Source organism: Papaver somniferum, chromosome 10 (assembly GCF_003573695.1).
Source record: "Papaver somniferum cultivar HN1 chromosome 10, ASM357369v1, whole genome shotgun sequence".
NCBI classification, from domain to species: domain Eukaryota; kingdom Viridiplantae; phylum Streptophyta; class Magnoliopsida; order Ranunculales; family Papaveraceae; genus Papaver; species Papaver somniferum.
Genome location: NC_039367.1, coordinates 73,771,562 through 73,786,898, shown reverse-complemented (window position 1 = coordinate 73,786,898; position 15,337 = coordinate 73,771,562). Strand labels below are relative to the sequence as shown.

The 15,337-nt window shown below is 35.9% G+C and overlaps 1 protein-coding gene across 2 annotated transcripts; it reads left to right on the top strand.

Moving 5' to 3' along the window:
* Window positions 1–10,343: 10,343 nt before the first annotated feature.
* Window positions 10,344–15,192, top strand: LOC113319016. 2 transcript variants are annotated; one of them, XM_026567322.1, is made up of 4 exons: window positions 10,344–11,531; window positions 12,026–12,204; window positions 14,385–14,579; window positions 14,702–15,192. In XM_026567322.1, exons 1-4 carry the CDS (start codon window positions 10,751–10,753, stop codon window positions 14,822–14,824), a joined length of 1,278 nt encoding a protein of 425 aa, XP_026423107.1. In that variant the 5' UTR covers window positions 10,344–10,750; the 3' UTR covers window positions 14,825–15,192. The 2 variants fall into 2 exon arrangements, with proteins under 2 accessions (XP_026423107.1, XP_026423105.1); XM_026567320.1 differs by having other exon boundaries at window positions 10,344–11,627.
* The last annotated feature ends 145 nt before the right edge of the window (window positions 15,193–15,337 follow it).

The following is a 15,337-nucleotide window of genomic DNA, read 5'->3' as shown; positions in this document are numbered from 1 at the left end:
CGTCCGAATCCCTCAAAAAATCCTCTCAAACCCGTGACTGCCATGTTCTCTGATGATGACTTGTTTAGCCGATTCTAGCCAAATTCGATCGATTCTGACACACATAATGTATTCCTTAAGCTATATCACATCTTCCTACCAATTTTTAGCCATTGAATCGCACCACAACACCTTCATTTTGTTGATTGAAAATCTGCCAGAGAGAGAATATATTTTCCCGCCAAAAATGAAATTTGAATTATGAGAAGAAAAGTGTCCTCCCCCTAATCCTGTACGGGTGTCCCTTTAGCAATTGGGGTGGAAATAGTAATTTTGGGGTGGAAATAGTAATTTTTCTGGGTTCCTCCGGTACATTTCTGGGACGCTTCCGGTGCATTTCTGGGGTGCCTTTAGTACTTTTCTCCGGGGTGTAAATCATCACTTTTTTGAGCTCATTTCGCCGCAAAGGCTTATTTCTCTAAAAACATCTACAAAAACACAAAATAACACAATAAGTACTTAATCGAGTCTAACAATACAGAATATTGAGAACAAAATAGACACATAAATGCGTCTATCACCTTCCACTTGAGGTTAATGATATTTGACTTGAACTGTTTCATTTCCAACGTATCTTTCAAGTCGTGCATATTGAAAACATAACTGCGAAGCATATTTGAACTCTAGATAGACATAGTATTAAGGAATACAATACGAGGTTTATTTATTAACCATTAAACTTTGTAGATAAGACATCGTCATAATCATTTGAATGTTATTGTGATTATGTATGGGTATGAGGTGAGGATTTCATCCTAGAGAACAATGTTTACATGTGTTCTAAGGAAGTAAGTTCATAAACTTGTTTGTGAACCGAAAAGGAAATTTCGAGGTGTTATTGGTTTTGTTATTCATTGCATATATTATGAACAACCAATATGTGTGATTGAGTATAACCGCTCACAACTTGTTTGTTTTCTTGGTAGAACTATTCACAAAGGCCTGACTTATGTATTGGTATGACTTTTATTGGTGAAACCGATCTTAAGTAATCACATGAGATGGTATGATCGGGTTTGTGTTTTGTCTGACCAAATATGGGAAAGGGGAACCGATCCTAGTAAGAGGTACATCACAAAGGGGAACCGATCCTTGTATAGGGTGCAGCAAGGTTTATAGCAGAAAGGGGAACCGATCCTATGGATATGTGCAACACGGTTTTAGGCAAAGGGGAACCGATCCTATGGACATGTGCAACACATATAAGTTAGATACCATATATATGTGGGGAACCGATCCTAGTACCTAGTCAAACCAATTTTGGAAAGCTAGTGCGACTATGCACAATACTCACATGGAGGTAGAAATGAAACTTGTTTTGGTAGAACCGTTAAACCCATGATTGTGATTGAATGTTGGTTTGATCAATCACATAGTTCTTGAAAGTCAGATGACCCAATTCTAAACTTGTTTGGAAGTGTGGCAAATCGGTTTCAAGATTGTAAGTGTGAAAGAGAACTTACAAAGTAAGGATGTCGACATACTTTGAACATTTGCTGTGAATGTTTATTTCTTTAATTGTTCAAAGATATTCCTTAACGGCTAAGGGAAGAGAATCCCAGGATCGAAACATAAGTAAGTTAAGAATCTTTTAAGACTAACGGTGGTTGAAATCTGATTACACCTTGTTTGTTTATTCTTGAGAATCTTCTCTCCTGATATAAGATTCACTCAAGCTAGTTCAGAGTTTCGACAGGGATCTTTAGACTGTTGTGAGTTCTAAAGACGATCTTGTGATAATCCATTGTTAACAGACTCCGTTCTGTGCGTGATTGATCACAAGAGATTCAAGTGATTGTGTGCAGGTTTTTATTGAAGATTTAAGAAGATTTGAAGACAAAGAAGATATTGAAGATCTGACTTGGGTTTTATAATCTTTGGTGTGCACAATATTTGATTTGGTAAAAGAGGATCCAATTAATAATCGGTTTATCCTTGTGGTAGATTGGATTGATTAATTGAGTATATCGGCATCAACACAATTCTTTGGATTAATAGTGTTGTTTGATTTATCTTAAACGATTACTTCGGTAATTGAACATAAGATAGATCTAAAAACCTGACGAAGGTTAAGATAAACGGAAGAGCCTTTGTCCGACTCATATCACTTGGTTGAATAGAGTTGATACCAAACAGATTTGTTGTTCTTTTATTGTTTGGAATACGAACCAAATGAATTGTTCCAAGTACGTGACTTATTTATAAGTTGGAGGCATGGGAATACAGACGGAATTAGGTGAACTATAGGTTTAGTTGCTTGGTATCAACTATACGAAGTTTGTGTAATTTTTTGTAGCGGCTTAATCATGAGAGTATTCAATTCTGGACAAGGTCCCGGGGTTTTTCTGCATTTGCGGTTTCCTCGTTAACAAAATCTTGCTGTGTCATTTACTTTATATTTCCGCATTATAATTGTTTTATTATAATTAAAGTAAATTACACAAACCTTAATTCCTATTTACTTGATAAACAATCCTATTGTGTTTGGTTAAGTCCGAACCTTTTTATCAAGTAAACATACTTCGTTGTTGTATTGTCTCGATCTCGTATCCATAGACGATCACACAAAGTGTGAACCGATTAGTTGTATTGTCTCGACTCTGTCCATAGACAATCACTTTCGTAGAAAGGACTTATAGGTAGGAAATTTTTTAGCTTGAGGTGTATTTGGGTACCCTCGCATTTTCAGAAGTAAAATAAACAAACGTTAATTCCTAATTACTTGATAGCAATCGTATAGTGTTTGGTTAAGTCCGAACCTATTATCAAGTAATCATACTTCGTTGTTATATTGTCTCGATCTTGTATCCATGGTCAATCATGCAAGTTATCTTTTTGTCGTATTGTCTCTCGTATCCGTAGACGATCGCACGAAGTGTGAACCGATTCGTAGTATTGTCTCGACTCAGTCCATAGACAATCACTTTCGGATAAAGGACTTATAGGTGGAATTGTGGAAAAGTTTTAGATTGAGGTATATTTGGGTACCCTCGTCTTTTCACTCCCATAAAGCGTAGACAACACCATTAGTTTGAATTCTGTCCTTGCATCTATCAAATTATGCACCATTAGCAAAATGCATATCATTGATATGCTTAAAAAAGTAACCTTTGACTAAACCCCTTCCTCTAACACCATTCTTGCACCCGTCAAATCTCTTGAAAGGACATTGGAGAAAATTAGTAGTTGATTGTGAATCATTCACCTGAGAATTGGGACTCATACATTGCCCCTGACTAGACATGATAACCCTAAGCACAATGTAAATCAAAACAATCAAAGATCATTAAATAGGGCTTAAAGGATGGGAATTTAAGATTTCAAAACATATGAAAACTCAAAATACCATACATCAAACCCCTAATTAAAACAAAACAAGAGATTAACATAGCCCCTCTTCTTCCTTCCTTTGTGAACATATACAACACCTTGCTCTGCCTCTTCTTCCTTCCCCTGTGAACAGTTGATGAAGAAACAGAGAACCAATATACAAAACCCCTAAAGCTGAACTTCAATATCCGGAACCCAAAAATCTCAAAAACTTTCTTCAAAACACCTTCTTCAAACAAGGGAAAAACAATTCCTCCAATCTCCAATCCCTAATTGAAGATTATAGAGAACATATACAAAAACCTCTTTTTCAAACTGTGAATAAAAATTCGCCAAAACCCTAACTGAAAACTACATGCAATCGACGAAAAAAAACCCTCTCTAAACTGAGAATCAGAAATTACTTCGAAACACTAATTGAAAACCTCCTTCAATCGACGAAAAAACCCCTTCTGCAATCTTGTCTTCAATCTTCAGAAACCCACAACCACGATTCAAAAGAATTACAGCAAAAACCCTAAAACGAATCCAACAAGTAAAAATTTAATCCACTCTTAAAACCAACGAAACACATAAGAAACAAGAAATTGTTTCAAATCCTACACACAATCTTCACCAGCGGAAAACGCAGTCTTCACCAGCGGAAAACGTAATCTTCAATATGTATGAAAACCTACACAAATAAAGGCCTTGTGAAGATCTTCATTTTCATGACTCACCGTTGGATACGCTCCTCTAATACGTGAAATTTCTTCTTTACTTTCAAAAAAATTAAAAAAGACAAACAAGCAAACCTGTTTTTGGTGCTTGGATAACTACAGTAACTTTTTAAAATTTGACTTGCTAGGGGCAATTCCTTTGGCAATTGCCGAACTCAAAAATTTAATCAGCCAGGTAGATGGGCAAACTGCAATTTCCTAAAAATACTGGGTGGAATACCGTGATATGCGCGGTTGCTGCAAATTCGCTGGCGGTTTAAATAAAACTGCGCGGACGAAGACAACTCGCTGGCGGATGAAGAACAGCCGCCGAGGGCTACTTTTTCAAAAATAAAAAGACGGTCATATTTTTACCACTATAAATTACCACCATCTTCAAACACTCAACTCACACCAAAATTCACTTTTCTTGAATTTTCTCTACTAATCTATTTCAAATTTTTAGTTTAGTGTTTAATATTTGTCAAGTGAAATGTCTGAAAACGCTATAACACTTTTTGGCGATGCAAACCTTGAAACTGTTGTTTCTAAAATATGTGGAAGTTATAAAAAGATTGGAAATAATAAAAGGGAAGTGCAAGTTTTTGAGTTTAATACAAGAAAATGTTCTATTAAAAGGCAAAGAAAAGCTCCGGATTTGAGAGTTAACAACAAAAATTCAAAAACAAAGGAGAAACAGTCGATGAACGCGTTGAATGGAAGATACGTCAAATGAAGATAAACATGAGTACCCAAAGATTGTACTTGATTTTTATTGAAGTTGTTAGTTTAGTTCTTGTTATTTTCTAAGTTTATATCTTGTAAAAGAAGTGGCAGTAATATTAATTAATGAAAATATTTAGACTTTTAATTAGAATTTCAGAATCATAACGACAACAATAACATCAGACTACATCAAATCCAGCGACATGAATCTTATAAAGTTAATAGCATTCAAAATGCTTAATCTCTCTGTCGTTTTATTCAATAAACTTTGTTTTAGCCGTAGTTTTCTGAAAAACATGTAAACAACAAGTTACGTCAAATATGATTTTGATTAAACTACGATGCAGTGGCTCAATGAGGACAAAGGTATTAAGATATACTCACCAGTTCTTCGTTAGAAAATCCAGAATTACTACGGTGAACCATCCATGAAACTTCTGTATAATATCTGACATCATTATTGATGAATGAAAATCTTAGTTCTAGGCTCTTTTTGTTTCTTATATATTCATTTTGCAATGCTACAAACCTTTGCAACACTCTTTCCCAGAAATAGTCACTGGTCATATTTCTCGTCATAATATGTATCCAACATCGAATAAGAGTAACATCTTCTCCATGGTAAAGATAGGGAGAGCCATTGTGATGTAGTACAAATGTGATTGAGATGGATCAATTATAAGAACGCTGAAACAAGGTTCGTAAAGAAAAGGTTTGCCGTGAGTTTCCTCCCAATTATCCAGAGTTGTTTGGATAACTTCAGCTTCAGTTACAACGACAATTTTTTCTCGATCAATTTACCTTACACGATCAAAGAATGGCCTGACAACACGATTACTTGAATGAAAACGAAGATACAAACCCGAGCATCTCGGTTTTCGGGGTTCCCCATTTGTGAGACAAAGATTAATTGTGAAAATGTTCTGCCAAAAAGACGCGTCCAACATGTCTTGATCGCGCATAACATTTTCTGCCTTATGAAAAACGTAAGCTTTGCATATAGATAAATCCTCCTCTTGAGTAAATTTAGGACCACAAGTTCTAGCAAATATTTTTAATAGATTAAAGATTAGGAGTTTTGCAAAGAAAGAAGAAGATGTGAATCTGAAATGGGAAGAGTTGAATTATAGGGTAAGAAATTAGATCCGTTGGAAATGTAGCCGTTGGCGGTCAAAGTAAAACCGCGCAGATTTATCTAGACCGCCGCGTGTATTACCAACGGTTTTTTTCCTCATTACCAGTGTCGAAGAACAAGTTTACATTACGAGCACCGTGGAGATGGGGATGACGAATACAGACGAAGGCACATACGAAAGCACTTTTGGATTAATTTAAACCTTTCTTATAATAAAAACATACCACATTGGATTAAAGCAGATACATTAGATTAAAGCAACTACTACATAGCTGTCAATCAACATCCTCATTTAATAGCCGCCTTCTGAAATTTCTAAGATGCCGAAGGGGTTGAATCTGTTGAGCTCTCTAAGAATGTTGAAACAAGCTTGGAAGGTGAAAGGTTTACCGTGAGATGCTGCCCACATCGCTAGTGTTCTCGGTTCCACTTCATCTACAACGCCACAGTTCAGTTTATCTTTGTAATTATGCACTAATAGACCTAGGAATTCCGATGCCTCCTAAAACGGTGTAACAATCCTTCAGCCTCATGGTTAAACAGGTTTCCTGTTTCTGCGAAGAACTTTCTAAAAATGTTCTCCCAAAACTTTATCTTCGATGCGGCTTCAACGCCATTGATATTATAGTTCGTTTGAAAAACAAAGGCTCTACAAATAGCCAAATCCTCTTTTAGAGTGAATTTAGAACCAAGAACTCTGGGAAACACTATTGGAGGTATTCCTGAATATGATTTTGAGTGAGTGAGGTATAGAGGTGTAAAATGTGTGAATTTGGAGTTGAAATGAAGAGTATTTATAGGGTTTAAAATTTCTAGCCATTGGATGATGAGAGTTTGCAGTCGTTTAGATGTAACCGCTAGCGGATTAACATTAACCGCAAGCGGGTTAATACAGTCCACGCGGTTTTGCTTCACCCGCCAACAAGTTTTGTACGTCCGCGAGGTTGTAGATGAGACGCGCGTCTCATGTTGGTCCACAGTGAACAAACCATCAATTTTTTTGGTTTGGCCACCTGTTTTTCATGTTTGTTTAGTCCATAATGAGAGCAAAATGAACAAACTCGAAGTTTGTTGAGTCCATATGAACTGCTCTAAGGGCAAGCACTATGGTGAGGGACTTCCCTTAGCTATAGCTTATTTAAAGCTAAGGGAAAAGGGTCTCAAGGCAACCTACTATATGGTGTTGTGTCATCCCTTAGCTATACTAAATAGTACCAAACGGAAACTCAGTTTCAGTTTTTTTTCTCTAAATTTTATTTCCACGGATTTAGATAAATATTATCTAAGGTGAAAAATGTTTTAAGAGAAAAAATGAAGATATAATAGGAAAAAAAGAGTTTTGGTAAAGTAAAAGAGTTAAAAGTGAAAAATAACAAGTAAAATCGGAACTTCTGAAACGGAAACGAAGTATCCTTGTAAAACGTCACGTATACTGAATATCCGTAAAGTGAAAATGCACACGAAAACTGAGTTTCTGTGGGATTTCTCTTCTCTATAAGTGGGATCAGATATAATCTACTTTTAAGTATTGCTAAGGGGTATTCCTACACTTATGCTACACGGAAAACCACACAGAAGACCATAGTGGTTGGATTAAGACGATAGTAGTTGGATTCCCCTGCAGAATAGGGGATAGCTAACGGAAAAGCCTCACCAATCACCATAGTGCTTCGCCCAACTGTTTCATGCCTATACTTAACTAACTGAAATAGTTGTCCGTTGAATGGAATATTTAACTACCTCGGCACACGTTAGCAAATTTAACAGATTAGTAGTACTAAAAACACAAAGGAAAATTTCTTGTTTGGTCCTAGACCCATATAGTTATTTATAGTAGGGTCCAACCGGATTTTTTTCTTATCCGGAGGTCCAAAATTAATTAAAACATGGAAATGTCCATAATGCCCATTACTACCAAACGTGTGTGTCTACACTGTTTACAAATTTGAGTACATATCTGGTACACTGCTTAAAAATTCGAGTACATATTTGCTACACTGCTTACAAATTTGAGTACATATCTGTCGCACTGCTTAGAAATCTGAGTACATATCTGTCGTACTGCTTACAAATCCGATTATATATCTGAATGCTTACAAATTCGAGTACATATTTGCTGCACTGCTTCCAGGTAGAGTACAAATCTGTAAGAATCAATGATAAATAAATTAGAAAACGTCATATATGTACTGATAGGTAATACACAAAAGAAAACTGAAAAACAATTGATAATAACAATTTATGAGTCTTGTGACTCTATAGATTATCATTTCCACATAGTGACTAAGGGTGAAAAAACAGTTGTGTATCAGGTGGTGTCTGTTTGTAGCATGAAGCAAGAAATGGGTATTCCAGTGAGACAGCAATGTCGCACAGCAGCAGGTAGTCAGGAAACTTGTGGTAGAAAAAAGAATTGTTCTGCCTCAGAGGTCTACATGATTTTGGGTGAATGATAAAGCTTTCAAAAAATAATATCAGTTAACAAAATCACATTATCTAACTGTAAATATTAGGATAACCTTTTACTTATCCGCACGCCCATGAGCCTACATTAGGCCATTTGGCATTTAAGAAACTACACAGGGTGAGGTCTATCTATCCAGTTGAGGATAACAGTTCCAGAGCAGTAAACAACATCGAGAAGATGCACCAAGCTACTATTCTATTTATTTTGGTATGTATGACAAAAGCAACAAAATCCGAGCAACATACATGTTCCAGGTGCACCTCTGCCTGCTAATTTTTCTTCTAATGAGGATGTGGATGAAGGGCATGGAGTAATTTATATAGCTGAGATGCATCCACTGGTGATCCAAAGTTGAGTAACGCAGAACGGGTTCCCACCTTCACCTGTCCGTGATAGATAAGATACAAATTGTATCATGAATCTTAAAAGGAAATACAGAAAAGAGGAAGACCACATAAGAGGAAGAGCACATACACATGAATCAAAATCCCTTTCAATTCTTCACCAAGTGGAGCACCAGCAATGAGTAAGATACAATCATGCAATTCCAATTTAACTCCTTCAATTCTCATCTCTCTAAAGATACCCAACGCTTCTAATGTATTTCAAGAACACTTATTCGTCAAACACTTCACAACATCACTAACAAACATAAAATTCAAATACTACACATATGAATCAAAGAAGGTCTATAAACAAATCTAAGCAAAACCCAACTGTGTACATTCTTTTCATCAACTATATCCCCACAAACTTTTAAAACAACAAGAGAAGTATAAAATTTAGGACGAACTCTGGACAGTGATGTTTATCAACAATTGATAATAACAAAAGAAAACTGAAAAACAAACCATAAAAGTATCAGATCTACTAATGAAATAAACACAAAACATGATTGTTTATTTAGATCTGAACTTGTTCCATCAAAATCCACCAGTATATCATATACGTACCGATGATTAATACACAAAAACAACTTAAAAGCATATAAAAAACAACCAAAATGAAACTAAAATCAGTTGCATGTGAAAACCAAGTAATGAATCTCTAAACACCAGAATCGAAACACTTTTTTTCTTCAATATTCCATATATATACTTCTAGATCGAAGAAGAAAAATATCAAAAACTACAAAAATAACAAAATTAAAGCATAATTTTTCAGTACATCATATATGTACTGCTGATTCATAATCTAAACTTCAGCTGCATGTGAAAAACTAGTAACGAATCTATGAAAAAAATAGAATGGAAACCGAAAATCATTGTTAATATACATACCTGGAAACACAAACAATCTTCTCGTCGTAAATCATAACGATGCATCTTCTTCTCAAAAATAAACTAAGTTTCTATCAGTACGGGATATACGTACTGTTGATTCATATACAAAAAAGAACTGAAACACGTCTAAAACATCTAAAATGGAAGTGGCATAATCGAATCTAGCAACGAAATGAACAAAAAATGTGATTATTCATCTAGATCTAATATATAGTCGACAAATCAACCATGGAGATCGAAAACATAATCAAGCACAACAATGATTAGATCGCCAAAACCTTAAAAGAAACATTACAATGGAAAATCTTCATCATCTGATTCGGTAGAAACGAGAAAGAACAAAAACAAATCTTCATCTTCATCTGCAACAATGGTGAGAGGAAAGAGAAGAAGAAAATGAATATGAAATGTGAAAAATATTTCTCATGCTTTTAACATATTAAATAGGAAAGGTTATTTGTGGTATTTTCATATTACGTATACCTGATCTCGCACGTGTGCAGGACCTGGGCTAAAAAAATTTGGTCCATTTTCATGTTTTCTTTTAATTATGGACCTCTGATTACTGGGCTTTAATGGGTGGACCTGCCACTAACTAAGAACACTATAATGGTACCTATTGGTAATTCCTACAAACACAAATACCAGAAAGCACACAAATTCAAACACCCAGCAATGGCCTGGGCGCACTGCTCTCTCCCTTCATTTCCACCCACCAGCACCACCACCACCGCCGCCGCCACCAACACCACCAGTAAAACCCTAATTCCTGCTTCATTCAAACTTACAAATAGGAAAAACCACTTACGAATCAAATTACTAAAAACCATAACAAAACCTAATCCTTCTCTTCCCCTACTACCTCAAGAGCAACCAGAAAAAAAAAGAAGAATTTAACAAAACCCTAGAAATCCAACATCAAGAAGAAGAGGATGAAACTAAAATCGAGGTTTCTTCCGATAAAAAAATTGAAAAGGGGGTTCCAGTTAATGAGCAAACGGAGCTCAATTCATATGAAATTCAGGTTTCTGAAGCTGGAGGAGGTATTGTTTCGAACAAATCAGTTGGGGAAATGGTTTTTTTTTTTGGTGGCATGTTTGTTTTACAAACTCTATGTGCAGTTTGGATTTTTAGAGATAAAAATGTGAAAAAAGAATCTAATTTGGGAAATTCAAAGTCAGAAATTGTGAATGAGAACCAAAAGGGGGAAATTTTACCTAATTTAATGGGTGTAAATGATGATTATAAGTTTCAAATGGAAGAGATTAGGGTTTTAGCTAGGGAGGTTAGGGAAAGCGAAGTGAAGAAGAAGTTGAGTGATAGTAATAAGTTGGGTTCTACTGGGACTGGTGGGGATGATAATGGTAAGAAATTTGTGAAAGGTAATACCAATATTCGGAAAGAGGTTGATGGGAAATTAAGTAAATTAGAGAAGAGGCTTCGTTCTGTACGAGAGAAATCAACTACGGCGGCATTATCTGTTAGTTATTTGAGTGAACAGTCAAGCAAGGTTGAGGAGGATAAGAAGGAGTTTGAGAATTTGAATGGTAAAGGGGAAGATGAGAGAGTGATATCTAAGAGGAAAAAGAAGTTTAGAAGCTATTACCCGAAGCTTGCTGATAGTGAAAATCAACCTAAAGGATTCCAGTATGAAAAAGATGCATCGGAAAGTAATGGTAGTGCAAATTTTGATTTATCGGCTGAGAAAGTGCAAGATGGGGCTGAATCTTTGGATAATGATTTAGGGCGACGTAAGGATAGGCAGAAAGAAGATAGTCAGTCTTTAACTGCTGATAGTGCTCTAAAGAAGTCCATGCTGCAGGGAAATGGAGAGGTGGTATCAGAGTTGTCTGGTAAGTCTTTGCAATCTCTCGAGAGGAAGCTTAGAGAGAGAGAGAATCTGAAAAGGGGTACGGGGATGAAAAGTGAAAATGGCAAGCCAAGGTCTGGTGTGGTTCTTATAACTTATATATTTGTTCTAAATCCGTAGTTGCGTTAATTTAAAATTCTCTAGTTATCGATTATTGTCCTAAGACGTGATCCATCTTGTATATTGTATTCTTTCTTCCACATTTCTATCCTTATGTATCATCATGGAAACCCGAGTCAGACGTATTTGAGAGGGTAATGCATCTTGTATAAATCAATATAGCTGAGAACACCATGTTAAAGACCGATGATTCTTCTTTATCTTTATTATGAACCACCTATCTTAAGTTAGGAGCTTTCTCCTTTAGATATCATCATTTGGTACTTGAACTGTCTGATCCCTTAGAATCACTGACTACATTTAGTAATGTTTTTTGTTATATTGTAGCAGTGTTCTTAATTTTTTTTTTTTTTGTAGGTTCCATCCAAGAAGCTACTCATGAAGTAGGAAAACTGAGAAAATCAAGAGAATCGAAGAAAAGTACTTCTCGAAGCATGACGAAAGAAGTTGAGCACAGCCTGAGGATAAACAATGTAAGAGAAAACCCAGGGCTAAAGAAGAATGATTTCTGGTGGATGAAGCTTCCTTATGTCTTTGTATGTGCATCTATCCCGTGCTCTTTATTTGGCTTAAATTTTTGGTCATTATTCACTGCACCTGTTTCATGCCTAAATAAATCGGTGTTTGTCGTCTGCATTTCCCCCCTTTTAATGAGACCAAGGCTTAACTGAAAACACTAAGCAATTTTGGTGTACCGCCGTACTTTTCGTACACGAAACGTTTTTTACAACAAAAGCGTTTTTTTAATCTCCCGTTGGATTTTCTTCATGTCTAACCATAGCCGTTCACTTTACTTCTTTTTGGCTTTTTTTTCCCCTTCGTTTTCTTCTCCCTAATCTCTCTTTCTCTTCTAAACAACTAAAACCCATCAAATCCATCGCTGCAATCTTCAACCAAGTTTCAAGAAATTTGCAGACAATCATTGACGGAGATGAAGATATGAGTTGGTTGCTTTTCACATCGTCGATTAGGTTTGCAAAATTTCTCAAATCGTTTGATATTTGTAATCTGAAATTCTAGGGTTCCTGTAAATTTTGGGGATTATATTTCACATGTGTTTATCAATGATTTTGAAAGGTTTATTATTCGATCTTACTCTCTATTTACGTACCACTGTATAAATATCGGAAAGTATCATACTGAATTCAATTCAATTCGCCAAATTGTTTTCATTATTTGGCAAAAGAGGGTTTTTAGGTCACTCATTGATTCACTATTCGGTTTCGTAATTTTAAGTGTGAGACATTTTTTAACAAATGAAACACTGTAGGTATCCGGATGAGAAGCTGGTGAAGTGCCCATATGCATAAACTTCGTAATAACAGGGGATTTTAGTAACATACCACTGCTCTTTTAGCTCCTTCTGTTGTTTAGCTTACCACTTGCATCTTTTTATTATCATCATACCCGACTATGTAAGTGTGAAGCTTAAGTTTAGAGCGATAAGCTTTTTAGTTAGCTTCACCTAGACACGATTCGTATGTATGTGACATTTCATTTACAGCTTCACCGGATATGAGAGATTTTTTTCATTTTTCTTATTTTCATCTAAATGGTATTAAAACATTTCCCAAATAGCTGACTCAATATGCAAACAGATAAATACTTCGAATCCAGTAGTATAAATTACCTTTGGTTGTAATCTTGAAATATTTAGATCATCTAGAAATTCATATACTCTTTCGGTTTTTGTGAAGATATACGTGCAACTTTGAGCCTGTAAAATACTCTTTCGGTTTGGTGATATTATGTGCCACAGAGGTTGTTTTTTCATTGTTGTTCTTTTGCTGCTCCCCCTACCATTATTCATAAGATGACCTGTTTGGATACTGGGGTATAATAAGTGTTTTAGTTCAGGAAAATGGGGGGTTTACTTCATCAATTTGTTACTTGGGTTGCAGTTCCAACATGTTTTTGGTACTTGGGAAAGTTAGCGGATTGAAAAGTAGCAGCAAGAAGAAGAAGCTTTCCTGTCTGTTTGGCAGTGAACTAATAACCCAAAGGGCACGAGTTTGAGTCTTCTACTTATATGTGAAATTTTGATTGATTAGAGAATTATGACAGAAAAACTTTGTAGTAGTTTGATTACTGTCTTAATGAACAAAACATCTTCTTATTTTCGGATGGATCACTAGATAAAAAAACTCAGGACCAGATCCTCATTATGTTTTTTTAGTGTTAGGCAGGTATTTTTGTTCCTCAAATTCTTAGATTCAAGTGGAGGCCAGTATAAGTTTAAGCTGCAAGCTTAATTCCTAATTGGCAGGTGCTTGCATACAGTGCTAAGCAAAGGGTCTAACCGGAACGTCAAAGTACGTTTGACGTGCAACGCACGTGCACTCTACTTGTTTCTTTAAATGGTGGATTGGCTCTTCCTTTTTAACTGTGTAAGCATGTAACAATGACATGCTTATAAACAGTACATAAGCATGGGAACAAGTGTTGGTGTACTATACCAATACGAGTTCTTCAGCACGTCCGCTTATAAACAGTACATAGGGGGCCATGGTGCACTATGGGTAGTGTCAATGCCAGGGCATGGCTGCTGCGTCCAAAGCCTATTTTGTTCTTAAAAAGCTTGATACAGGGAAATTTTGACGAACAAAGTATCTCAGCTACAGCCTTTTAATATCTCAACTCATTTTGGACAATGTTTCAAATGTTTAAATCATAATGCCAAATTATAACCATTTGCTCTGGTATTATTCTGTTTCAGGCTATTCTCTTGCGTAGGGGTCCAGATAAAGGAGCAGCAAAAGGTTTATATTCTTTGAAAATGGATGAGAGCTCTCTGTCTTGTACTGTTGCTTTTGAGGATCGCCGCGATGCCACTAACTTTACGTATATACTGGAGTCATTTTTTGATGATTTGGGCAGTGTCAGTGCCGACGTTGTACCTCTTTCAATGGAGGTAAGTATACAAACTCACTATTGATCTTGTAACGTTTGGACTGCCCGTAGTAACGTTTTTCCTTCATGTGTAAGTTATTTGTTGCTAATGCAAGCTTTGATATACAAAAAATATTGTTTCAGGAAGTGAAGGAAGCCATAAAGTCGAGCATGAAGTTAATTGTAGTGAGGAAGGGGCAACTTCATCTTTATGCTGGTCAACCACTCGGAGATGTTGAGACGGCTTTGCGCTCTGGCATAAATTAAAAAACAGTGCACCAAATTGGCTAAACTTCAGTAAATAGATTGACAAGATCAACAAACAAAGTTCCCATTGTACCACCAACCCTTATAATCCTTGAGAGGTCAATATGTAAATTTCCGGAGAATTTTGGAAGATATTTGAGCTCAGCTTTTTGTAGTAACAACTATACTTCCAAGTTCCAACCATTTTTGACAGAAACCTGACAGAGAAGAAGAAAACCTACTTAAACATTTGTATTTTAGTGGTGTTGCTTTCAGCAAGATTGTGTTATACATCAAGCTGGTTTTGGTAGTATTAAATTAGTCGTCGTGGATTTAAGATTTTTTTTTTGTACATCTGAGAATTGTATCAATAAAATTTGTTTTTTTAAGTCGTCTGCTCAAACATTTTATACCTAAATCGTATACTAGAACACCGCTGCCACGGTGGGAGGGCCGACCGAAAAAAAACGAAACATCGATGCATGACACGTTGTACTATCAATTTTTCTGAAACAGGACGAAAGTATTATTTTT

Bases quoted from the DNA above. Each gene is read 5' to 3' on its own strand.
- LOC113319016 (XM_026567320.1), top strand. From the start codon at position 10,751: ATGGTTTTTTTTTTTGGTGGCATGTTTGTTTTACAAACTCTATGTGCA. The intron at 11,628-12,025 runs GTGTGGTTCTTA...TTTTTTTTGTAG, and splicing joins AAATGGCAAGCCAAGGTCTG to GTTCCATCCAAGAAGCTACT. The intron at 14,580-14,701 runs GTAAGTATACAA...ATATTGTTTCAG, and splicing joins TTGTACCTCTTTCAATGGAG to GAAGTGAAGGAAGCCATAAA.